This window comes from Cervus elaphus, chromosome X (assembly GCF_910594005.1).
Source record: "Cervus elaphus chromosome X, mCerEla1.1, whole genome shotgun sequence".
Taxonomy (NCBI): Eukaryota; Metazoa; Chordata; class Mammalia; order Artiodactyla; family Cervidae; genus Cervus; species Cervus elaphus.
Genome location: NC_057848.1, coordinates 144,451,862 through 144,479,625, shown reverse-complemented (window position 1 = coordinate 144,479,625; position 27,764 = coordinate 144,451,862). Strand labels below are relative to the sequence as shown.

The following is a 27,764-nucleotide window of genomic DNA, read 5'->3' as shown; positions in this document are numbered from 1 at the left end:
CAGCACAGTACAGCTAGGAAACCAGTTACTAGGGTGACTCTAACTACATGAAGTAAAAGATAAACATTTGCTACCACAGGAAGACAGAAGAAAATCTTCTTCTGTTAAACATGGTGTTTTACTAAAAAGGTAAATATAAAAGTGAAGGAAAATCTGGGAAATGGGTTAATTTCGAATGACGCAAGATACTATCCTGTTAGGACATCTCAGAATATCTGGGGTGGTGTCAAAAATTTTTAAAAAGTGATGTAACAGGCAGTCTATAATAAGTGCAACAATCCCTTGGAATGATAGGCGAACAAAAACATCATTGAGAAATACTTATTATGGATTGCTCTTCTCATTCCTATGTTAACATGTATAATAAATGCTTACACCTTGTCTATATTAACTTAAAAGTGTAAAACACATCTGAGCATTGTAGTAAAGCACTTGTTCAAGGGTTTCAAAAAGTGATGCTATCTTCCTAGGAACATATGAAAGAATCTAGTCTTTGCTTTGTAGAATTCTGGAGAACGTCAAGTACCTGAAGGAGCAAATCCTTCTAACATATTTGCGGGCAGAGGGGGCTATTTCAGGCATATTGGTCTTGAACAGTGAAACTGTGTAATAAGGTATGGAAATAACTATAATAAATGTTATAGTCAAGAGGCCACTGCACATTTGCTGGTAACAACAAAAAGGCTCTTGTCAACATGCTCATTTCCAAAGACAACAGAACCCTTGGTACTCACTAAACTACAATTTTATCTGTCAGATTCCTATGCCTCCTAACAGCCTTGGAATGAGGGGACAATAGCTGTTTCTGGATCATTACTACTATTTGTAGGAAACTATACTGTACTTTCATGAAGGTGGGGTCAAGATGGGTTTGGTGTAATTTAACCTTGCTTGTTTGTAAAGTTCCAGAATACTTAACATCTGACATTTCTAAGGAAAAAAATAGCCTTTTGTACAAAATGTGGCAGAAATACCTTAATTCACCTGTTCTATCAGTTGGAGAATATTTGTCAGAGAGAAGAAGGTTGAAGACCAGTGATGTTCTTTCATAGTTTGGTCTTGATTATGCATCCGGACTGTGGGTTGGTTGATGCCACCACCCAATTAATCAGAAGACCAATGAAGAGGAAAAAACTTGTGGGGTGGAGTAAGTGGAAGTGCTGATGAGTAAAATCTTGCTTATCCTTCAAGGTATAACTTAAATTTCCCCCTTCTCCATGCAATTGTCACATCTTTGAACCCTACTAGCAAGAAGCTAACTGAGTTCTATCTCAGAACTCTCAAAGTAGTTAATATCATTACCATGCAGTTGGCCAGCACTATTGATTCACTGTGTTACATTAGCTTTTCTTCCCCCATGTACAGGTTCATGGATCTATGTATGTCTTTTTGCATACAGATGTGGTTAAGCGATGGCATCTCTCACAACATTTAATAAATGGCTTTGCAAACAACAGCCTGAGAGAAATGATGGCTGTTAGGCATTTTTCACTTCAGTCCTCCTTGGAAAGATTATTTTGCTGATCCTCTAAGTTTCTGCAACCTATAATTGGTCACAAATATGTATTTCAGTTTGACGAGGCACATGGGTTTCTAACCAGGTTTTCATGCACTACTGGTTAAAGAAGCCATATAAGCATTAGCAATGAGCCTCTAGGAACAAAAAGGGAATTCTGACTAAATGCTTTGACATTTATATGTTATACAGGTTCCTAAAGTGAAAAGAAAATCAAATGTTTTCAAAATATTTCAGATTTAAGCACATTTTTCCACTGTCTTGTAAACCAAAATTCTGTAGTCAGAAGACTATTTGTTAGACATTATATAAACTGTGTAATGTATATTATCGTAGGTTCTTCTGGAAATGTAAAAAAATTCTATGAGATGGGTAGTCATAGATATTGTAGAAGAGAAACCAAATACAAAGAAAGTAGCTTATCCAAGGAGGTATAAGTGAAATAGGAGAAGAAAAGTCACATGTGCACTGGGAGGGTTTTTTCATCATAAAATTGATTTTGAATTGAAGTATGATGAATCAGGTTTGTAATCAAGTGTCTCCTGTCTCCATAGAGGGATTCTATAGAAGGATAATATATCAGGTTTGTAATCAATAAAACTGTGTCATCTTCTTTCCCTGTCTCCATAGAGGGTTTCTATAGAAGGATAATGAACTAGGAGTGTAATAAATAAGTGTCATCTCCTGTCTCCTTTGTCTGCTGTTGACAGTCTCCTGTGACTCCTGTCTCCTGTTGCCTGTGCCTCCTGTCTATATACACAGATTCTATAGAAGGATACTAAATCAGGTTTGTAATCAATACAGCTCCTGTTACCTGTCTACAAAGAGGGATTCTATAGAAGGATAATGAATCAGGTTTCTAATAAATAAGTCTCCTGTCTCCACAGAGGTATTCTATAGATGCATAATGAATCAGGTTTGTAACTAATGAAAGTGTCTCCTGTATCCTGTCTCCATGGAGAGATTCTAAGGAAGGAAAATGAATCAGATTTGTAATCAATAAGTCTCTTCTCTTCTGTATCCATAGAGCATTTCTATAGAAGGATAATGAATGAGGTTTGTACACAATAAGCTTCCTGTCTCCATAGAGGGTTTCTATAGAAGGATAATGAATGAGGTTTGCAATCCCTAAGTCTCCTGTCTCCAGAGATGGATGCAAGAGAAGGATACTGGATCAGGTGTGCAATCCTTAAATCTCCTATCTCCGGGGATGCTAGGGAAGGATACTGCAACAGGTTCGCAGTCCCCAAGTCTCCTGTGATGATGCTAGAGAAGGATACTGTATCAGGCTTGCCATCCCTAAGTCTCCTGAGATGATGCAGGAGAAGGATACTGCATGCGGTTTGCAATCCCTAAGTCTCCTGTGATGCTAGAAAAGGATACGGCATCAGGTTGGCAGTCTATAAGTCTGCTGTCTCCTGAGACGATGGGAGAGGATAGTGCAAGAGGTTTGCCATCCCTAAGTCGTCTCAGTCTCCTGTCTCCTGAGATGATGCTAGAGAAGGATACTGTATAAGGTTTGTAATGCCTAAGTCTCCTGTCTCCTGAGACAGTGCTACAGAAGGATACATCAGGTTGGCAGTCCCTAAGTCTCCAGAGACGATGGGAGAGGACAGTGCATGAGGTTTGCCATCCCTTAGGCATCTCCTGTCTCCTGAGATGATGCTAGAGAAGGAATACTGCATGAGGTTTGTAATCCCTAAGTATCCTGTGATGCTAAAAAGAATATGGCATCAGGTTGGCAGTCCCCAAGTCTCCTGAGAGGATGCTAAAGAAGGATACTGCATGAGGTTTGCAATCCGTAGGTCTCCAGTGATGCTAGAGAAGGATACGGCATCACCTTGGCAGTCCCTAAGTCTCCTGTCGTCTCCCATTAGAGCTCGTGTCTTACTTCCCTAACCAGGAATCAAACCCATATCCCTTGCCTTCGGCGGCAAAGTCCTAACCACTATACCAGCTAGCAGCTCCCAAACCCTTAGCTTCTCTTTCCCTCCTTTGTCTCTGAACTTAACCTTGGTCAAAAGAGGTTAAGAATGCCTGCAGGTAAAATAATACAGCAAGGTGATTCCTCAAGAACACACAAGAGTTCTACACAGAGAGCTTCAGAGGACGCCTAGTGAGAGTAAAGTACATGGAGGATGCAGATCAACTAGTTGAAGTGACTTCTCGCATGACCTCACAGATCACTTACCATATACAGTATTCAAGTTATTTCTTGAGGGATGACTCGATTCTTCCCTCTAGCAGGTATGCACTAAACTCCTTGCTTTGGACCACACTCATAAGCTGTAAAAATTGCTTGCTAAATCAATGTTGAAGAGTCAAATGATATTTGGGATCCGAGGTTTTTAAGAACTGTTGAACTAACATAGCTACCAATTTGTTAACAGTATGTGGCCCAAATCTATGCATGATAGTACTCCTATAACCCCTGTTACAACTCCTGTTCATACTGTTACCTTAGTTTCTACAATTATCTACACTTCAAAATTACTCTGCTTGATAATGATCTAGAGTCAAACTTTCCAAAGATGCATACTGATCTTGCTCTAACTCATGTACATGAATGTACTGAGAAAAATAACTGTCTTAAATATATATGTACATAATACACAAATGCATAAATGAACACCTGTGAACACTTATAAAGCATTTGGTCAAGTTTTACTTCTCATTTCTATTCTAAAAGAAAGCAATCTACAGTGACTGAGCTGCCATACATTAATTATCTTTAAAAATACTCATGAAACTGCAGAATTCCCCCAAGAGAACAAAAGAAACTATCCATTTATTTGGTTGAGAACAAAAGGCAAACATCCTTCATGTGCTGCTGACAGAACAAAACTCTACCGGGAAGAGAACATCAGAAGAAAAAGCCCAGACAGGCAACATGCCCGCCCTGCCCCCGCCCAATACATCCTAGTAGATCCTACTTACCGTTGGGATCGCCGTGGTGCAGCTGACCCTTCTGAGCCGCCTCTGCATCAGGTCATGCTCCATACCATTAACTTCTGCCTTCAAGCGCTCTAGCTCCTCTTTCTCAAGTTTCAATTGCTTTGCTAACCTCTCCATCCTTGCTCGCTGATGTAACAGCAAGGCTATAGCATTACAGACAAAGTCATTGCAGAAAATAACACTGAACAAGTCACAGGGACATCTGTACATGCATGGCTAATGTATGAAATACCCATAAAGACCTCTGTCATTCAACTTCAGTTGACATTTATTCTAAAGTCTTGCTAATGTGATTTGGCCTTCCTATGTGCTTTAATTCGGATCCGGTTCTTTCTGCCAAAATAATATCATCTATACATTCCTCCTCTTCTAGTGTCCTTAGTTTCCCTAAGATTCTCTTTAACGATCCCTGGGTGTTGTTTCACATATACTGAAAGAATAGTAAATTCTCCCCTACCTTTTTAACAAACTTTTAAGATACTTTCTTCTCTTTATACTGAGTTAGGTCCACTGTGAACTACTCCAATAATGTTCTTCATTACCAACCCTACTTCCCATAAATACACAATACTTAAAACTTCCTCACCCTCTTCATTGCATCCGCTTAAAAAATACTCAAATGTTTCCCTGTGATAAACTTTAGGCCACCCTCTATGAGTCACTTTTTCCCACTCTGTAGTTGGCGTTTTGGACCATATTGATTTCACCGGCCTACGATTTTCTCCCAATGAATGCACTTCTTAACACACAGTCTTTGAGGGCACTCTAATCATGACTGCATTTTTCTATTTTAAAGTAAAATCTGTAGATGATTCTGAAGTGCTAACCCTATTCTTAATAGCAATGCTACTGCTAAATATTTAATACATAGTACATTAATTAAACACCTAATATAAATTATTTACTTTTGAGTAGGAGATTGCCATCACCCCACATAGACATGTCATATAAAAGGGCTGAAATTACCTTGTGTATAGGCATAGTCATCAGATCCAGAACTGGAACTTCTCTGATATTTATGGCTTCCCTTTTCTCCCCCAGAGCCTGGTATCACTGAAATGGGCTGAATAGGTTCTGGGGCTGCAGAACGTTCTTCTTGGTCCACTAAATTTAACAGATTTTCAGTCGTGGCTCGGCCTACAGTGATTTTAAAAACGGTCGTTGGGTTTGGTATCATCCGAGGAGATGGTGATGGAACACAAGAAGGTCCAGTGGGCTGTGTATATGTAATATACACAGGATTGACAGTAAACGGAGGTTTCGGTTGACTGGATATCCCTCTGGAAGGAGAACTTGACGGTGGTGTGGTGGCTGTGTACAATGAGTGCTGATTCCGTGGAGATGGCTGGTTACTGATAGGTGAAGGACTCCTATTCATGGCTGTTCCAGATCTCTGAGAGGGTTCTACTGTTATTTCTATCTTCTTCATGGATCCTTTGGGTAAGCTAGATGTTGTATATGGGAGATAGGCTACCGAATGGCTTCCCTGTTTCTGATAGCTAGGAGGTCCTTGTTGATATGGATGGGGTGGCGTCGTTGAAGGACTAGGTGGCATAAAGACATGAGAACTGGGGTGGCCCAATGGAGACGGTTGTACTTGATGCTGAGGAGAGCTGAAGGGTGAAGGACACTGAGAAGGAGGTGGTGAATGGTAAGCAGGTTGAGGGATCTGCTGTTGTTTGGGAGAATACTGAGAAGGTGGATAGTTTTGTTGATGTGGATACACAGGTAAAGGACGCTGGCTATAATGAGGCACTGGGCCCTGTGGTGAGGACTGCCACGGCGTATTCTGAGGAGTCTGTCTTCCTGATGAACTCTGAGATGTCTGTCTAATATAAATAGAACCAGGAGACCCATACAGATTGCTCGGAATTTGTGGAAGAATTTGTAAAGCTCTTGGTACAGTCTGTCCAGAAGGGAGGTTTTGGGATACTGTAACAGTAATTGGATTGGTACTATACCGAGGTATGTGCATGTAGGAAGGAGGTGGCGGCGGTGGTGGTGAAGGCCCTTGCATAGCAGATGGAGTCATTCCTGTTTGCATGGAAGATGGCTGTTGAGGTGGCTGTGAAGGAGGAGTAGCTGCACTTCTGTTCTGTTCATTCATAAAAAAAGGATTGTAGTTGGGAGTAGCAGCGACAACAGCTGGAGCTGAGTGTGGTTCCTGAACTAAACATATCAGCTGTTTACCTGCTGCATGCTGTGGATCAATATGTCCATCACTTGAGCTATGTACCAGCGTTCGACCGCCATTAAGTTGCACACCATCTCCTGGGTGGTAGCTACTAGGAGAATGAATACCCAGGTTAATATGCAAAAGACGGTTTCTATTCATCCTGTTGTCATCTGGACTATGGTATTCCATATATAAGTATTTGCTACTCTCCTGGGAAAGGGCTCGGCAACAGGCTTCCAGATTGTTGTTATTCTAGGGGAAAAAAATGGTACACAGAACATTGGCAACATTAACAGATCCTAATAGTGGAACTGAAGCTTTGCCACAGATTTATGTAAACACAATTGTCAGAAGATAAGTAGACAATAATATTTTTACACACACAAAGTTTCACGGTCATCGATCCTGAAAGGCAGATCCCAAACCATTCATATTATTTTACAGACATTTAGCTCACATAACGAGTACTACCGCTACTGCTACTGCTACAGAAATGTACAGTACCTACTAATGAACCTTGTGACTCAACCCCAACTTTTCTGACTCCAAATCCAGGACTCATCTTACATTTGTTGCATCTCAACAAATTACAATGTTGGGCTAATCTTGGATTCACCACACTTGCTGTAATCTACAAGTATAAGTCATATCCATTATTAATATTTACACTAATACACAGGAAAATAACCATGCATTAGTTTTCAAAAGGCAAACAAACCCCAAAGTGAAAAAATAACAATACAACTCCTAAAGATTCAAAACAATAAAAATTCTCAAGCAGTCTATACTTTTTATTATTTCACCACAGTTATCCCTATATCACTTCAACTGTTTCATTATGAAAGATTAAGTTAACAGAAGAAATCACTTAAAAAAAAACAAAAACAAAAAATAACAAATCCACTCTTTGAATTATGTTTCCAGGAGTATGCCAAACTTATAGTAATTTAACACAAAACCCACCCAGTCTTGACTGCCTTAATGAAATTCATTCACATTCCCACAGTCTCAAACATTTTTACTTGCTCAAAAGTAGCTTGGTAAACTTTCAAAATTTCAATTTTTAGAATTACATACACACACAAAGATGGCAAATAACAAACTGCCATTTTAGATGTTCCAATCAACAGCGATAAAGCAGTATTCCATTAAACAACAGAATTCAGAACTATTGTATTAGTCTAAAACACATTTATTCATGGCCTTTGAAGTAATCTGTTAAAGTTTCTCAATTATCATGACCATCTCTGTACTTCATAAATATATATACAAATATGCACATATACACGTATTACTGTACTTTAGGGAGAAGTACATTTTATTGAAAGCAATAAAAGCAAACACTTCACTTCTGCTGAGAACCGAATACAGCTAAATAAACAGCATGACATAAAATGCTTTAATTTTAGAGGGAGAACTCGTAGGGTTTACTGATTCCAACTCAACTCATTCCCAGATGAGAAAAGACATGCCTGGAAAGTTCCAAGACTTGACAAGTACTTAACTAGTTAGCTGGAGAGCCAGTTCTAGATTCTTCGTTTCCGGACACCCAGTGCTCTTTCCATTGTCATACAGTAATTTCAGGGGCTAGTGTATGATGCTAAAAGTACACTGCTATACTGAAACTTTAGGGAGTGAAAGAAAATTCAGTCAAGCAAACCTGTGTAAGATGAATTCCCAGAAATACAACAAATTGGCTTTATCAAAACGCCACAATAACTTTTCTCCTTTTCCTTCTATAAACCTTTTGATACTAAAATTCAAATACTTTTTACAATATTACCTGAGCCAGGGAAAAAAGGAATTGTTGGCATTGAAAAAGAAAAGAATTACGTTTGGGCTTTTTCTTATCCTGCTTTAAATCATGCTGATCAAGGGCGGAGAGGACACAGATATTAAGATAGATAATAGATATTGTTAGATAGTCAGTGAATTTGGAGCCAAAAGATTCAAACTGGCTGCTGACTAGACACGTCACTGACAGGTGAAGGGACGGGAAGAAAAAAAAGAAGAGAGAAAATAGCTCCTTCAAGGTTTGTATAAATCTATGGATTAAAAGGAGAACAAAATCTAGAGTTTTATTTGAAATCTAAAGCAGTTACAGCCACTTTACTATTTCACTTTTTTTTAAATCAATTACCCTAAAATTTCATGTTTTCTACACTGATTTAGTTTCCACAAAAAAGAACCAAATTCTAATGATACAAAGTTGGAAGTTGTCAGCCTATTCATACACATGTCTATAAGTGACAGGCTGAGTATATTTTCTTAGGAGGAAAAATTTAAAACCATAAATAAAAGATGGTTAAGTGTTTTCTTTATGGAAATATTTTAATAATAACACCACAACAGATTCAAACATTGTATCAGACCTGCTAAATGTTTTAAAAAGAAAAAAGAATAAAAAATTTACCAAACAGTAAATATGAATAAAAAATGATAATCTGTTTAGCCAGTCAAAGAGGTCAGAACTTTTAAGAAAACATACATGAACACTCCTGAAAGGACTGAGGCAATAAGGCATCATATCCCACAAAACTGATCCTCCATTGGGGGATGACAGCCTAGAGGGATGCTTTAAAGCTTGTTTATTAAATTCAAACTACTGGAGAAAGAGGGAGGGAGGGAAGGAGTATGTTTAGAGTTTGGGATAAAACAGATAAACAAGGACCTACTGTATAGCACAGGGAACGATCTTATATTCAACATCTTTAATAACTTATAATGGAAAAGAATCTGAAAAACAAGGGATATATATGTATCAATTCAGTCGCTCAATCGTGTCCGACTCTTTACAACCCCATGGACTACAGCATGCCAGGCGTCCCTGTGCATCAACAACTCCTGAAGCTTGCTCAAACTCATGTCCATTGAGTCAGTGATGCCATCCAACCATCCCATCCTCTGTCATCCCATTCTCCTCCCACCTTCACTCTTTCCCAGAATCAGGGTCTTTTCCAATGAGTCAGTTCTTCACAACAGGTGGCCAAAGTATTGGAGCTTCAGCTTCAGCTTCAGCATCAGTCCTTCCAGTGAATATTCAGGACTTATTTTCTTTAGAATTAAATGGTTTGATCTCCTTGCAGTCCAAGAGACTCTCAAGAGTCTTCTCCAACACCACAGTTCAAAACCATCAATTCTTCAGCACTCAGCTTTCTTTATAGTCCAATTCTCACATCCATACATGACTACTGGAAAAACCATAGCTTTGACTAGACAGACCTTTGTCAGCAAAGTATTGTCTCTGCTTCTTACTATGCTGTCTACATTGATCATAGCTTTTCTTCCAAGGGGCAAGCATCTTTTAATTTCATGACTGCAGTCACCACCTGCAGGGATTTTGGAGTCCAGAAAAATAGTCTGTCACTGTATCCATTGTTTCCTCATCTATTTGCCATGAAATGATGGGACTGGATGCCATGATCTTCGTTTTCTGAATGTTGAGCTTTAAGCCAACTATTTCACTCTCCCCAAGAGGCTCTTTAATTCCTCTTTGCTTTCTGTCATAAGGGTGGTGTCATCTGCATATCTGAAGTTATTGATATTGCTTCTACTTCATCCAGCCCGGCATTTCGCATAATGTATTCTGCATATAAGTTAAATAAGCAGGGTGACAATATATAGCCTTGACATACTCCTTTCCCGATTTGGAACCAGTCTGTTGTTCCATGTCCAGTTCTAACTGCTGCTTCTTGACCTGCACACAGATTTCTCAGGAGGCAGGTCAGGTGGTCTAGTATTCCCATCTCTTGAAGAATTTTCCACAGTTTGTTGTGATCCACACGGTCAAATGCTTTGGCATGGTCAATAAAGCACAAGTAGATGTTTTTCTGGAACTCTTGTGCTTTTTTAATGATCCAACAGATATTGGCAATTTGATCTCTGGTTCCTCTGCCTTTTCTAAATCCAGCTTGAACATCTGGAAGTTCATGGTTCATGTACTGAAGCTAGCCTTGGAGAATTTTGAGCATTACTTTGCTGGCGTGTGAGATGAGTGCAGTAGTTTGAACATTCTTTGGCACTGGAATGAAAGCTGACCTTTTCCAGTCCTGTGGCCACTGCTGAGTTTTCCAAATTTGCTGGCATATTGAGTGCAGCAGTTTCACAGCATCACCTTTTAGGATTTGAAATAGCTTAACCGGAATACCATTGCCTCCACTAGCTTTGTTCGTAGTGATGCTTCCTTAGGTCCACCTGACTTCGCATTCCTGGATGCCTGGCTCTAGGTGAGTGATCACACCAACACCATCATGGTTATCTGGGTCATGAAGATCTTTCTTGTACAGTTCTTCTGTGTATTCTTGCCACCTCTTCTTAATATCTTCTGCTTCTCTTAGGTCCATACCATTTCTGTCTTTTATTGTGCCCATCTTTGCAAGAAATGTTCCCTTGGTATTACTAATTTTCTTGAAGACATCTCTAGTCTTTCCCATTCTATTGTTTTTCTCTATTTTTTGCACTGATCACTGAGGAAGGCTTTATATATGTGTGTTTATATATATATAAGCTGTATCATTTTTCTGCACACTTGAAACTAACACAACATTGTAAATCAACTATACTACAATTAAAGGGAAAACAAAGGTAAACTACTGTGTCTTATATATATTACCCACAAACAGAAATTTTCCAGAGGGAGTAGGTGATAAGTCTCCATAGTGATAAACAACAGTAATCCCAAATGAAGAAAAGACTAAAAAACTGACGACAATGTAAGTTATCAACACATCTTCACTGAGTTGAGTTTAAAGTTCCATTCTTTTAACTTAGTAAAATGAAAACAAGCCATGAATAGACTACAGATAATAAAGGGCTAAATTAAATTATATTCAAAAAACAAGGTCAGACCTAGGTGGGGCCCTAGGTTAGTTATGAAACTGACTGCTAGGAAGTGGTTTACACCACAAGGATTTCACTCCAGAAACCAAAATGGGGCTAAAGAGTGGAAATTCACACTGGAATTGTATGTGAGAAAAAATAAAGACAAGCTCTAACACAAAAACAAGACCTAGTAGAAGGGCTTGCAAACAAAGAAAGCACCTCTGTTACCACCACTGATCTGGGAGTCTCTAGCCTCAAATAACCTCAGCTACATCTAGGTTTATATTATATCCCGGGCAACTCACACTGCACGGGAGAGCTTGCAGATTGTATACAGTAAGGTGGAGTTTGAACTGGTCGTGTAAGGAAATTCAGTGGGGAGGACAGAAATGCTGCTCTCAAAGCTCAACCAGCTAGGGAAATGCTATAACCCCAAACACACTGAGATTCTGTGAAGGATGATGCAAAACTCAATAGGTGGAGTGTTAGGCCTATTTCTCTGCTGCCCTTTCAATGGGAAGACACATTCTATTAGAGATGAAAGATTTATTTCAATAGAAGACAATAAGACAAAACTAACATGATTAAAGAAAGAAGTCTTATACTTAAAATTGGATATTAGTGAGCATTTATCAACTAGAAAAACAGGAAAAAAACTGGTGGGGGGCAAGAATTCTCTAAAAACTTAAAAAAATAGGCTTAAAAAGGTATATGGTCTATGAAGTTATAATGATAATCTCACAACTCAAAATTCAGTTCTAAGGACTTGGGGCCTGATAGCACAAAGCCCAAAATGTAAGAAGTGAAATGCGTGAAAACTTCTCTTCTTTTTGCTACATGCCTTTGTTCTTTTCTCTACATCACTGGTTGTCAGTGGGGAAGACTTTGCCTCCCGTGGAACATAGGAGATTTTCGCTGCCATGTAAACATTTTTGGTTGTCACAAGTGCAGGGATACTAATGGCATTTAGCAGGTCCTAAACATCCTACAATGCACCAGGCAGATCCCAACAACAAACACTGTATCAGCCCACAATCTTGACTGTGCCATGATTGAGAAATCCTCTAGATGTCTCTCCAACTTAAACAAGAAAACTGAGTTCTCACTACGATACAAAGCCAGCTCTAATAAGGAAAACTGTCATGTAATATCACTATCATTGGTGGGTAATCTACCTGTAACATGCACTGAGACACCACACCCTCTGGAATCTCAGGGAAACGTTGTCGGAGGTCATGGAGAACCTGCATATCAAGCTGAGGACTGCTTTGCGCCATGCCAGAGCAAATGGAGGTCAAGTTTCTCTTAGGAAATGGATGCTAACCGGCCTTCCAATAGTAATGGTCTTCCAATACTGCAGTCATTTTCTATTAAAAAAAATTAAAGTATGGTTAAATTTATTCATGTATTTCACTTTATTCCAAAAGAAACCATCAATACCATAAAATAGAGAGATCTACATATTCTAAGTATACCAAATTCTACAGTTGAGACATTGACAAATTCTACTTAGCCAAAGATTTTTCTGATGTAATATATAGCTAATCACTGGTTTCAAAACAAAAACAACAAAAAAAGTCCTAAAGCTTCAGTTCCGTTTTAATAGTTAAAAACTGAAAAAAGCAGCAGCTATATTAAAAAATATAGAGTATTACTGTTTGGTGACCGTATTTTTCTCAGTCTTGACAAGTCCTACTTACATACTATCACTCATGTTTTCCTAAGGCCTATCACATCAGTCACTCCACTAAAGGGGGTTCATCATTTTCAGTGTCTGAAGTAATATAACAGGAATTGATAATAACACCACAAATCAAACACGTCCTGTTTGTCTTACATTCTTCCTGTACTTTGAAGTCAAAAGGTTTGAATTTTCAGTTTGAGTAAAGGCAAGTCAATATCTAAATGAAACTACTGAACAAACAAACATGGACATGTAGAATCCTTTGTTTTCAAAGACAATGCTGGTGGCCCGTCAGTAGCCTGACGTGCCTGGCTATGTTCTCACCTACTTATGGTGCGACTGGCCCAGGTGCTAAGATGCCAGGATTTGAGGGCACACTTTGAATAGAGGCAAGTGACCCCCAATCTCACTGGTACAAGTTAGGCACCCATGTAATAAAGGCAACTCGTGAACTTAATAATGAAATCATAAATCAAGTGGCACCATCAAATATCATTAACTGATCCCTTTTTTAGTCTCTGTTTTCCATTTTTATAAGGGGAAAACTGTTCAGTGTATACCACACAATCTCATAGTATTTCTGCTGTGATCAATCATGATAGGGTCAAATATTTCTAGGACTGAGAAGCATCTTCCTAAGATGCATGGAAATCATGACTATCTAACATACAAGGCTGAACAACACACACAAGGGAGGGTCATCTCACATCAAATCTGTCTCTTGTGCACAGGTCCCCCCTGAACTTTAAATAATACCATTGCCTGGGGTACTATAGAAACTACAGAGAATATTTTACAACTTTAAAATGCTAAAGGAAAATACTGAATTACTTTTGCTGATTTATAATAAGTATATAATTAAAAATAAATACCATGAATTATCCTTTGATTAAAAATAAATAAATTTAAGAAAAAAGGAGAAAAAAAATACCACGCAAACTCTAATTTGACTTTAATTATAAGCAGTGACCTTCATTTTGCATGCAATCTGTTGACTTTTACTGGGCATCAAGCTCTCTCTTTTCTTCCTTCTAAGCCAAGACTTTCAAGAGTAATCTACACTCTTTGTATCTATGAGGTGGCAACAAAACCCTATGTGTAAGACTCTGCCTAACCATAGGTAAAAATAGCTATTAGGACCACTTTAATGATGTTCAACATTAACATGGAGGCTACTTAGTGAACCTAAAAAAAATACAAATATGGGAAAATAATACAGATACAGATAACACATACATGCACAGATTTAGGCTTTCTGGCCTCCCTATGGAATTCTGCTCCCTGCAGTAAATCTGCTCTAATCTGGCTCAAATCACTGTTCAGTGAAACTGTCTCTTCATCATCTTTCCACTGCTAAATCCAGACAATATATCTTCTGGAGTCTATACTCCCTAACCTCTGCAGCATCTGACACTACTGATCAAACCTTTTTTTTTCTCAGTCTATAACATCACAATAGCCTGTTTTCCACCCATCTTTCTTGTCACATTAATGCTCACCTGGATTTTGCCCTCTTCTTATTCTACATCTTTGTGCCCAGTAATGGCACTCACTACTAATGTTTCAAAAACATTTAAAGGTGATGGTTACCAAATTGCTCTTAAGTACCATGTGAGCTGCCTCTAGGACTCTAGACAGAGAGTTTACTGCCTACACACAGCACCACCTGGATATTTGCAAAGATATTAGTCAGTATGTACAAAACGGAACTCTTGACCACAATCCTTCCCCAAACAGTATTCTATAAATACTACTACTATTCAGTTAACATAACTAGAAACCAGAGTGTGCTCCTTGACTTCCCATTCTTGAACAACCAACTAAACAGAAATAGTAAATCAAATGGGTGATGATATATACCCTGGTTCTGCCATTTAGTAGTATCTAGGAAAGAGACTCCAGCTTTATGCCTTTAAAGCTTCATATTTAAATTGGAAATAGTTGGAGGGTTGTAGCAAAATTTAAATACCAAACAGTAATAAGTCAGGAAGCATCAGTTACTATTATTTAGGGCATGTCTGAATACTGTTCTCATCAACATTACACCAGCAACTTCCTGCTGTTCTTCCTGTCTCAGGTCTTGCCTTCCCCCACATCATAGCCAGAATATCTGTTTTCTACTCTCAACCAGAGGAGCTATGTGTGATCCTGTGCATGGCTGCCCCACACTGCCTCCTCTCAGGGCATTAGCCCATGATAATCTGCCTGAGATGCTTTTCTTTTTTTTTTTCAATGAGATGCTTTTCTCTTTTCTTCCCTCTTCAATGCTTCTCCAAGCCATATTGGTGCTGCAAAAGTTGGTATTGATGGCTCTTCCTCCTCTAAGGAGGCTTCCATTGACAACCACCCTCCCCCAACTTAGTCCTACTGCATTAACTCTCCTCCTCCTATACTGGGCTAAAGGATTCTCCACTATACTGCCACAGCAGGCTGTGCTAATCCTCATAGGAGAGCCAAACACAGTGTACTTAAGCTACACATATATAAAGTCCTTGCATATGGAAGTGTAGCTCCACCTAGAATGTGTTATTCCAGAGAGAGGGGAAGTACTCAAATGATGATTGGAGCTGGCTATAAGGACCTGAGAGTCAGCCTGAAAAGGTTCCCACTGGCCAACCCTGTGACAATTTGAGCACCAATAATGGAAAATAATGAATTACAGACCTGTATGAAAGAGGAACCCATGAGTCCTAATACATAAAGAGTTATATAGCCCAATAATAAACAGTTAAATACACACATGCACAAAGGAAAGGAGAAGTGGGGGCTTTTGCTTACAGTGGAATCCAACTGGTAAATATGTGCAGGAAGCGCTGGAGCTGGAGAAATCATCATTTTGCAGCCATCACAGTACAGACTACTTCAAGAAATCACCAATGGATGCTGCACCTAAGGGGAAATTTGGATGAAGTTAGGCTATATTAATGGTCTTAAAGTGTCTCCCTAGAGAACTGCTTATTAGCTAGCTGCAAGGGGGACATTTACCTATACAATGGAGAAACTGATCGTCATCTCGGGTAATCAAAATTAACATCACCAATGAGGGACAGATGGACAGTGTACACCACCAGATATGATACCCCTAGAAGAATGTATCACTTTATAATATTCCAGCTAGGAATATGCCATCTAAAACTATTCATGGAAAACAGACAAATCCAAAATGAGAAACATTCTATTAAGAATAAAACCCAGGGAGTGGAAAGGTGAGAATGTCATGTTAAAAAAGTGCCAATGTCCTAAGAGACAAAGGCTAGAAAAATCAAAGATTAAAGACAATAGTAGAAGCATGACAACTAAATGTAATATCAGATCACAGACTGCATCCTATAGTAAATGGAGAAAAAATTATAAAAGAAATAAATGGATTAGTGGACAAAACTGAAATGTGGACAATACATCAAGAAAAGTATTCTACCAATGTTAAGGTTGTATATTGTCACCATGCTTATTTAATTTATATGCAGAGTACATCATGAGAAATGTTGGGCTGGATGAAGCACAAGCTGGAATCAAGATTGCCAGGAGAAATATTGATAACCTCAGATATGCGGATGACACCACCCTTATGGCAGAAAGTGAAGAACTAACGAGCCTCTTGATGAAAGTGAAAGGGGAAAGTGAAAAAGTTGGCTTAAAGCTCAACATTCAGAAAACTAAGATCATGGCATCCGGTCCCATCACTTCATGGCAAATAGATGGAGAAACAGTGGAAACAGTGGCAGACTTGATTTTGGGGGGCTCCAAAATCACTGCAGATGGCGACTGCAGCCATGAAATAAAAAGATGCTTACTCCTTGGAAGAAAAGTTATGATCAACATAGATAGCATACTAAAAAGCAGAGACATTACTTTGCCAACAAAGGTCCATCTAGTGAAGGCTATGGTTTTTCCAGTAGTAATGTATGGATGTGAGAGTTGGACTATAAAGAAAGCTGAGTGCCGAAGAATTGATGCTTTTGAATTGTGGTGTTGGAGAAGACTCTTGAGAGTCCCTTGGACTGCAAGGAGATCCAACCAGTCCATCCTAAAGGAAATTCGTCCCAAATGTTCATTGGAATGATGTTGAAGCTGAAACTCCAATACTTTGGCCACCTGATGCGAAAAGCTGACTTATTTGAAAAGACCCTGATACTGGGAAAGATTGAAGGTGAGAGGAGAAGGGGACGACAGAGGATGAGATGGTTGGGTGGCATCACCGACTCAATGAACATGAGTTCGAGTAAACTCTGGGAGTTGGTGATGGACAGGGAGGCCTGGCGTGCTGCAGTTCATGGGCTCGCAAAGAGTCAGACATGACTGAGCGACTGAACTGAACTGAAAAGATTTACTGACTTGATAATTGTGCTGTGGTTATATACAAGAGTATCCCTATTTTTAGGAACTAGGCAATTAGGAGTAAAGCGCATGACATAAACACCTTACTTTCAAATGCTCTGTGAAAAGAAAAAATCAACATATGTATATATCTGCATATATACATCATGCATGCACACACATGTACACAGAGAGAGGGAGCAAGTTACAAAGCACATGGGGAAAGGACGTAAAACAATATGGCAGAGGTGGAAGACTCTGAGCTCACCTCCTGTCACGGGCAAACCAAAATCACAACTATTTACAGAGCAACTATTGATGAGAGAGTCAGCAATCTATCAGAAAAGATCTACAACTAAAGATATAAAGAAGGAACCACACAGATGAGTAGAAGAGATAGTCGCGGTACACTCAAGACCCAAAACCCTAGGTGGGCAATCCACAAACAGGAGGATCATTATAATCGCAGAGGTTCTCCCCAGATAGCAAGGGATATGAGCCCCATATGAGGCTCCCCAGCTCTGGTGTCCTTCAGTGGGAAGACAAGCTCCCCCAGAATATTTGGCTTTGACGGTTCTCACCTTCAGAAGAACCAAGGGCAGTGGAAACGAGAGACTCCACTCTCTTAAATCCACACATTAAATCTCACAAGCTCCAAAAACCCATGACAGAAACAGAAATTGGGAAGGAGCCTGAGTCAGTCACACCCACTGACCTCAGAGACTCTCCCAGGGGAAACTGGTGGCCCCCATTTTGGGAAGCTGCTTCTATTATATACACACTGGGGCTGGCATGCGCCATTTTGGAATCCTCCATCTAGCTTATAAGCCTCAGGATCCCACTCTGTCCCTTCCACCAGTCTATAGGCACCAGTACATGTCTCAGGCCAAGCAACTAGCCAGGTGGGGACCAGCCCCTACCTACCAACCTACCAGCAGAGCAGCAGTACCCACAAGACCCACCAAGTCCCATCCCCACCCACCACCAGGCCCACACCAGCTCTGAGACACCTTGAGTCCATCAGACAGACACCCTGGGATCCAGCCCCACTCACCAGCAGGCCAGCATCAGCCTTGAACACCATGGAACCCACAGCCAGTCGAGTGGAGAACTGACTCTAATAACCAGCAGGCCAACACAAAAGCAGGGAACCCCAGCCCCATAACTACCCACCCTTGAACATGGGTCTGCCTACACCAGTGAGCCAGCACTAGGCCAAGGACACCTGGCATTCTACAGCCAGTTGCCTCCTGACCCAGCCCACCCACCCAATGTCTGCACAAAGCAGGGCCTGGTGCCCAACTAGACCAGGGGCCAGACACACCTACAAAACAACAGCCAGCCTGCCACAAGAGAAGGACCCATACAACCCACACAGGGGGCTCTCCCCAGAGAATATAGTTGATGACCAGAGGGGAGTGTGCTGCTAAACCACGTACAATGTCTCCTACAAAAGGCCACTTCTCCAAGGCTAGAAAATATAACCAATCTACCAGATACACAGAAATAAAAATGGCAAATTAGAAACACTGAGTCAACAGCGTAAGATGCTCCAATCAAAGGAACAAGATAAAACCTAGTAAGAAGAACTAAATGAAGTGGAAATAAACCTAATAAAGAATTCAAGGCAATAAACTACAGTTGATCAAAGAATTGAGAGAATAATGAACACAGTGAGAAGTTTAACAGAGTTAGAATACATAAAAAAGAACTAAACAGAAATGAAGACTATTGTAAGTGAAATGAAAATTACGCTAAAAGGAATCAGCAGTAGACGAAATGACACAGAGGAATAGATCAGCGAGCTGAAGAGAGGATAGTGGAAATCACTGAGCTGACCAAATGTTAAGAAAAAAAAAGACATGACAACAGTTTAAAAGGACCTCTAAGATACTGTCAAGTATACTAACATTCAACTTACAAACGTCCCAGAAGGATAAGGCAGAGGCAAAGGGGAACAGAACATATTTGAAGACATAGTAAGTGAAAACTTCCCTAACCCAGGAAAGGAAATAGACATCCAGGTCTAGGAAGCAAAGACTATTCAACTGGATAAACCTAAAGAGGTCACACCCAGATACAATGTAATTAAACTCACAAAAATTAAAGACAAGGACAGACTATTAAAAGCAGCAAGGGAAAAGCAAAAATAGCAAGGAAAAAGAAGTTACGTATATGGAAACTTCAATAAAGCTATCAGCTAGGATTTTTTGGAGAAGCTCTGCAGGCCAAAACAAAATGGCATGATCTTTTCTAAAGTGAGGAAAGAGAAAAAACAACAACCAAGAATACTCTGACCAGCAAGCCTCTTATCCACGTTTGATGGAGAAATCAAAAGTTCTACAGAGAATTGAAAACTAGAAAGACTTCAATACTACTAAACCAGCTTTACAAGAAATGTTCAAGAGTCTTTTCTGAGAAAAAGAAAAGACCACATCTAGAAACATGAAAAATATGAAAGACAAGACAGGATCAAGATGGCAGAGGAGTAGGAAGGACATGTATCTCACCTTCTTCAACAAACACATCAAAAATACACCTACATGAGGAATTATTATCACAGAACATCTACTCAATGCAGACAGGGCAAGAAAATATCCATGTAACCAGACAGGACAAAAGAAAAAAAAGAGAAATCTGGAGCCTGTAGGAGGGAGCTGTGAAAAAAAAAAAGTATCCACACACTGGGAAGTTCTCTCAGAGGTAAGACGATCATCTGTGACAGAGAGGGAGCTTCGGAGCCTCAGAGTACAGTGCAAAAACCAGTCTGTAGAGGGCAAAGCAGAGTGAGATCTGTAAAGATGGTTGGTCTGGACACCCAGCACTTTCCAGCCTGAGATGCTTGTTCCCTGGGGCAGTCAGGGTCTGGGTGCTGAGGCTTGGGCTTTGGAGGTCAGAACTGGGCAGAGGACTGCACTTGGCTGCGTGGAGATAGCCTGACGGAGCTAGGGGGTGGTGCACCACACTGAGGGAGTACTGGAAGAAGACTGGGCCCACCACAGAGGAAGATGCCATTGCTGTGGGGTGCACAAGGAAAGAGGAGGGATCGCCATAGTAGTTTCTTTCTCTGCATGTGCTCTCAGGCAACAGGGCACCACCTATACAAGCTTTGGTATGGGCATGAGCCGTCACTTCCATCTCCCAAGGCAATAGAAATAAAAACAAAAAATAAACAAATAGGGAACTTCCCTAGTGGTTCAGTGGCTAAGACTCCACGTTCCCAAGGCAGGGGCCCCAGGTTCGATCTCTGGTCGAGGAACTAGATTCCACATGCAGCAATTAAGTGGTCGCATGCCACAACTAAAGATCCCGCATGCTGCAATGAAGATTGAAGATCACTGCAACTAAGACCCAGCACAGCCAAATAGATAGGGAGGGAGGTGGGAGGGGGGATCGGGATGGGGAACACATGTAAATCCATGACTGATTCATGTCAATGTATGGCAGAAACCACTACAATATTGTAAAGTAATTAGCCTCCAACTAATAAAAATAAATGAAAAACAAAAACAAAAACAAATAGGACCTAATCAAGTTTACAGAAACAATAAAAAAATGAAAAGACAAGCTATGGAACGGGAAAAAATACTTGCAAATGATGCAATGGACAAGGGCTTCATCTCCAAAACATACAAACAGTTTCTATAACTCAACAACACAAGAACCAACCCAATCGGAAGAAAAAGCAGAAGACCTTAACTGACATTTCTCCAAAGAAGACATATAGATGGCCAGTACGCACATGCAAACATGCTCAACATCACTCATTATTAGAGAAACACAAATGAAAACTACAATGAGGTACCACGCCACACCAGTGAGCATGGCCATTATTAAAAAGTCTACAAAGAACAAATACTGGAAAGGGTGTGGAGAAAGGGGACTCTCCGACACTACTGGTAGGAATGTAAGTTGGTGCAGCCACTGTGAAAAACAGTATGGTGATTCTTTACCAAACAAAATTAACAAAATTAGCGTATGATCCAGAAACCCCACTCCTAGGCATATACCCAGACAAACTGTAACTCAAAAAGATACATGTACCCCTATGTTCACAGCAGCACTATTCCCAACAGCCAAGACATGGAAACAATCTAGGTGTCCATCAACAGACGAATGGATATAGAAGATGTGTTACATATAAAAAATGGAATATTCTGAGCCATAAAAATGAAACAATGCCATTTCCAGTGACATGGATCCAACTATAGATTGTCATACTAACTGAAATAAGTCAGAAAGAGAAAGATAGATACCATATGATATCACTTAGACATGGAATCTAAAATATGGCACAAATGAACCTATCTACAAAATAAGAAGAGACTCAAACATAGAATACAGGCCCATGGTTGCCAAGGGGAAATGGGGGAGGGAGAGGGATGAACTGAGAGCTAGGGGTTAGTAGATGCAAACTATTACATTGAAAGTGAAAGTGAAAGTCACTCAGTCGTGTCCAACTCTTTGTGATCCCATGGACTATACAGTCCATGAAATTCTCCAGGCCAGAATACTGGAGTGGGTGGCCGTTCCCTTCTCGAGGGGATCTATCCAACCCAGGGACCGAAACCCCAGGTCTCCTGCATTGCAGGTGGATTCTTTACCAGCTGAGCCACAAGGGAAGCCCAAGAATACTGGAGTGGGTAGCCTATCCTTTCTCCAGTGGATCTTCCTGGCCCAGGAATCGAATCAGGGTCTCCTGAATTGCTGGCAGATTCTTTAACAACTGAGCTATCAGGGAAGCCCAAACTATGACATTGAGAATGGGTAAACAACACTGTCATACTATACAGTAGAGGGAACTATATCCAATCTCTAGGGATAAACCATAATGAAAAAGAATATAAAAAAGAATGTATATATGCTTATAACTGAGTCACTTTGCTGTACAGCAGAAATTAGCACAACACTGTAGATCAACTATTTTTCAATAAAAAATTATGAAAATAAAAAGTTCATTAGTAAAGGCAAATACATAGTAAAGGTAGCAAATCAACCAAGTACAAAACTAGTAGGAAGTTCATAAGACAAAAGCAGTAAAATCATCTATATCCTCATTAACGGATAAAAAGACAAAAAGATATAAAATACTACGTCAGAAACAGTAATTGTAGGGGGACTGGAGTAAAAATAAAGGTTGATATAATGCATTTAAAATTAAAGATCAGCAACTTGAAACAATCATGTATATATATATATAGATGACTACATATAAACCTCATGATAATCACAAACCAAAAAATTTGCAACAGAAAAGAAAAAAGAGAAAGGAATCTAAACATAACACTAAATTTGGTCATCAAAGTGGGAGAGAAAAAAAAAACAACAAGAAAACCCAGAAAACCAGTCCCCAAAAAACTTGCAAGATGGCAATAAGTACATATCAATAACTATCAATAATTACTTTAGGACTTCCCTGGGAGTCCAGTAATTAAGAACATGCCTACCAGTGTAGGGGACACAGGTTCCATCCCTGGTCCGGGAAAACTCCACATGCCGTGGACCGAACAAACCCATGCACCACCACTACTGAGCCTGTGCCCTAGAGCCCAGGCACTGCAACTGTTGAAGCCCCTGGGCCCTAGAGTCCACACTCCTCAACAAGAAAAGCCAACACAATGGGAAGCCCATGCACTACAACTGGAGAGTAGTCCCTGCTCACAGCAGCTAGAGAAAACCCAAGTACAGCAAGGAAGACTCAGCAAATAATAAAGTTAACTAAAAATAAATACATACATAAAGCCAACTTTATTATTTTAAATAATACTTAAATGTAAATAGATTAAATGCTCCAATCAAAAGACACAGCTGAACAGATACAAAAACCATATTTATACTGCCTATAAGAGACTCACTTCAGATTTAAAGACACACACAGGGGGACTTCCTTGGTAGTCCAGTGGTTAAGAATCCGCCTACCCAGAGGAATCGGGTGGAGAGGGAGGTGGGAGGGGGGATCGGAATGGGGAATACGTGTACCTCTATGGCTGATTCATATCAATGTATGACAAAACCCAATAAAAAATAAAATAAAATGTAAAAAAAAAAAAAAAAGAATCCGCCTTGAAATACAAGGGATGCGTTTTTTTTTTTAGTTCTACCAGTTTATCGCTACCAACCCATCTCCCTCCACCCTCCTCATGCATGCATGCTCAGTCATGTAACACCATGGACTGCAGCCCACCAGACTCCTCTGTCTATGGACTTTTCCAGGCAACAACACTGGAATGGGTTGCCATTTCCTTCTCCAAGGGAGGTGGTTTTGATCCCTGGTCAGGGAACCAAGATCCAACATGCCACGGAGCAACTAGGCCTGTGTGCCACAACTATGACTCAGTGCAGCCAAAACTAACAAACTAAATAAATAAATATTTAAAAGCAAACAAACAAAATACACAGACTGAGAGAGAATGGAAAACAGTATTCCAAACAAATGAAAAACAAGAGAGCCAGGGAGCAACAGACACACCTATCAACAGAACAGAGAGCCCACAATAAACCACATATGGTCAATTAATCTATGACAAAGGAGACATACAGTTTCTTCAATAAGTATACTGGGAAAACTGGTATCTACAAATAAAGGAATGAAATTTGAACATTTTCTTACACCATAAATAAAAACAAACACAAAATTGATTAAAGACCAAAATATGAGACTGAAAACCATAAAACTCCTAGAGTAAACCATAAGTAGAACACTCCTTGACCTAAATCATAGCAACATTTTTTTTTAATTTGTCTCCTAAGACAAAAGAAACAAAAATAAACAAATGGGACATAATTAAACTTAAAGCTTCTGCACAGCAAAGAAAACCACTGCTAAAAGAAAAAGACCTACTCAATGGGAGAAAATATTTACGAATGATATGACCAGTAAGGAGTTCTTAATAATATCCAAAATATACAAACCACTCATACAACTAGATTAAAAAATGAGCAGACATCCTGAATAGACAATTTTCCTAAGAAGACATATAGACATGTCAATCCAAAGATTGACAGGCACATGAAAAGATGCTCAACACTGCTAATCATCAAAGAAATGTAAATAAAAACCACAATGAGATATTACCTCACACCTGTCAGAATGGCTATCATCAAAAAGACCACAAATAACCAATGTGAGCAAGACTGTGAAGAAAAGGGAACACCTGTATACTGCTAGCAGGAATGTGTATTGTTGGTACAGCCACTGGGGAAAACAGTATGGAAGTTCCTCAGAAAACTGAATATAGAGTTACCATATGATCCAGCAATTGCATTCCTGGATATATATCCAAAGAAAACAAAAACACCACTTTGAAAAGGTATGTGCACCCCAATGTTCACAGCAGCATTACTGACAAGAGCCAAGATATGGAAGCATCCCAAGTGTTCGTCAAGAGATGAATGGATAAAAATGTTCTATGTATGTCTGTGTATAAAGGAATACTATTCAACCATAAAAAAAGAAAACTTGCCATTTGCAACAACATAGATCATGAACCTAGAGGATATGATACCTAGTGAAATAAGTCAGAAAGAGACATATGTATGCTATTTATATGTGGAGTCTAAAAAATAAAACAAACTAATTACTATAACAAGACAGACTCACAGATATAGAAAGCAAAGCAGTGGCTACCAAGGGGGAGAGGAAAGGGGGGAGGGGCAAAATAGGGGCAGGGGATAAGAAGTGTAAAAACTACTAGGTATACATAAGTTACAAGGATATATTTCACAGGACAGGGAATACAGCCAATGTTTTATAATAACTATACATGGAGTATAATATACAAAAATCTGAATAATTCTATCATACATCTGAAACTAATATAATATTGTAAATCTACTATAAGTCAGTTTTTTTAAAAAGCAAACAGCGACAAATGTTAACAATACATAAGTCTGTGCAAAGAGCATACAGCATTCTTTGTACCATACCTTATTTATTCTTGCAACTTCTCTAGCTTTAGAATTATTTCCCAAAAACAAAGCTGAAACAAGACAAAACCGAAAGGAAAGCCTGTAGTTCTATTCAGGGATTATCCCTCGTTCACCACTGCATTCCAGAGTCTGACCTAGTACCTGCTCAAATGTTTGCTACATAATGAAGAATGAATTTCACAATACTAAAGCAATCTAGCTAGTAAGATAAGAAAAATATATAGATGAACCTTGCCCCCTACCTTCTGTACACCCCATCTCCCAATAAAAAAAATGGGGGATCAGGGATCACCTATGTAATGACTTGTGAATGCTAAGGGAAAATGAAAAATAAGTTTAGGCTACTAAATTATTGGGTATAGTTTCTAGTTTGCCCCTTTTAAAGCCTCTCAGATCTGAAATGCTAAGAGATTCTACCAGTTTAAGCTTTAATTTAAAATCTAAGTATTTACACAAGAGAATATTACTCAGCCATTAAAAAGAATACATCTGAATCGGCTCTAATGAGGTGGATGAAACTGGAGCCTATTATACAGAGTGAAGTAAGCCAGAAAGAAAAACATCAATACAGTATGCTAACGCATATATATGGAATTTAGAAAGATGGTAACGATAACCCTGTATGCGAGACAGCAAGAAAGAAACAGATGTATAGAACAGTCTGTTGGACTCTGTGGGAGAGGGCGAGGGTGGGATGATATGGGAGAATGGCATTGAAACATGTATATTATCATATGTGAAATGGATCTCTAGTCCAGATTCGATGCATGAGACAGGGTGCTCCGGGCTGGTGCACTGGGAAGACCCAGAGAGATGGGATGGGGAGGGAGGTCGGGGGCGGGGCTCAGGATGGGGAGCACATGTACACCCATGGTGGATTCATGTCAATGTATGGCAAAACCACTACAATACTGTAAAGTAATTAGCCTCCAATTAAAGTAAATTAAAAATAAAATAAAATGTAAGTATTTAAAGTCTTTAGTGTTTATTTAACTGTTTTTTCAGAAACAAGGTTTGAATTTTCCACCTTTTTGATCAAAACAAACACTACCTGCCATTTTCACAGTAAGGTGATCTATATCTTGCACTAGTCACAGAGTCCTAACTGGGTGAGTAAACTTGCCAAATCATTGAAGCACTAAGGCAGTGCAGTCCAATTAAACCATAATGTGATTTGTTTTAATTGTCCTAGGAGTTACAATAAGTAAAAAGAAACAGGTGAAATTATTAATAATTCAAATATATTTAATTCAAGACAGCAAAAAGACTACTGTTTTTAACATAAATTCAATATAAACATCACTGATATTTCACAAATTTTTTTTTCAAACTAAGTCCTGGGAGTGCAGTGTATACTTTATAACGCATTGCAAGGGCTCAGTATCCACCTGAAGTTACTACCCTCTTCCAACAACAAAAGAGAAGACTCTACACATGGACATCACCTGATGGTCAATACCAAAATCAGACTGATTATATTCTTTGCAGCCAAAAATGGAGAAGCTCTACACAGTCAGCAAAAACAAGACCAGGAGCTGACTGTGGCTCAGATCATGAACTCCTTATTGCAAAATCCAGACTTAAATTGAAGAAAGTAGGAAAAACCACTACACTATTCTGGTATGATCTATATCAAATCCCTTATGATTATACAGTGGAGGTGACAAATAGATTTAAGAGATTAGATCTGATAGAGTGCCTGAAGAACTATGGATGGAGGTTCGTGACACTGTACAGGAGACAGGGATAAAGACAATCACCAAGAAAAAGGAATGCAAAAAGACAAAATGGTTGTCTGAGGAGGGCTTACAAATAGCTGTGAAAAGAAGCTAAGCAAAAGGCAAAGGAGAAAAGGAAAGATATACCCATCTAAATGCAGAGTTTCAAAGAATAGCAAGGAGAGATGAGAAAGTCTTCCTCAGTGAACAATGCAAAGAAATAGAGGAAAACAATAGAATGGGAAAGACTAGAGATCTCGTCAAGAAAATTTGAGATACCAAGGGAACATTTCATGCAAAGATGGGCACAATTAAAGGACAGAAAAGGTATGGACCTAAGAGAAGAAGATATTAATAAGAGGTGGCAACAACAGACAGAAGAACTGTACAAGAAAGATCTTCATGACCCAGATAACCATGATGGTGTGATCACTCACCTAGAGCCAGGCATCCTGGAACGTGAACTCAAGTGGGCCTTAAGAAGCATCACTATGTCATACATTGACTTGAATTAGCCATGGATTTACATGTATTCCCCATCCCAATCCCCCCTCCCACCTCCCTCTCTACCCGCTCCCTCTGGGAGCACCAAAGAATTGATGCTTTTGAATTGTGGTGTTGGAGGAGACTCTTGAGAGTCCCTTGAAC

General features: G+C 39.5%; 1 protein-coding gene across 4 annotated transcripts in view; it reads right to left on the bottom strand.

The window, feature by feature from the left end:
• Positions 1-27,764, bottom strand: part of TAB3 (TGF-beta activated kinase 1 (MAP3K7) binding protein 3) — a 91,205-nt gene that overhangs the window by 24,959 nt on the left and 38,482 nt on the right. For all 4 annotated transcript variants that reach the window (XM_043895567.1, XM_043895568.1, XM_043895565.1 and 1 more), the window contains 4 exons: positions 15,931-16,041; positions 12,644-12,835; positions 5,438-6,899; positions 4,454-4,614 (listed from right to left, as the gene is read on the bottom strand). In XM_043895567.1, coding sequence (XP_043751502.1) covers positions 4,454-4,614; positions 5,438-6,899; positions 12,644-12,745 — 1,725 coding nt within the window. In that variant the 5' untranslated portion in view covers positions 12,746-12,835; positions 15,931-16,041. The remainder of the gene's footprint in view (positions 1-4,453; positions 4,615-5,437; positions 6,900-12,643; positions 12,836-15,930; positions 16,042-27,764) is intronic.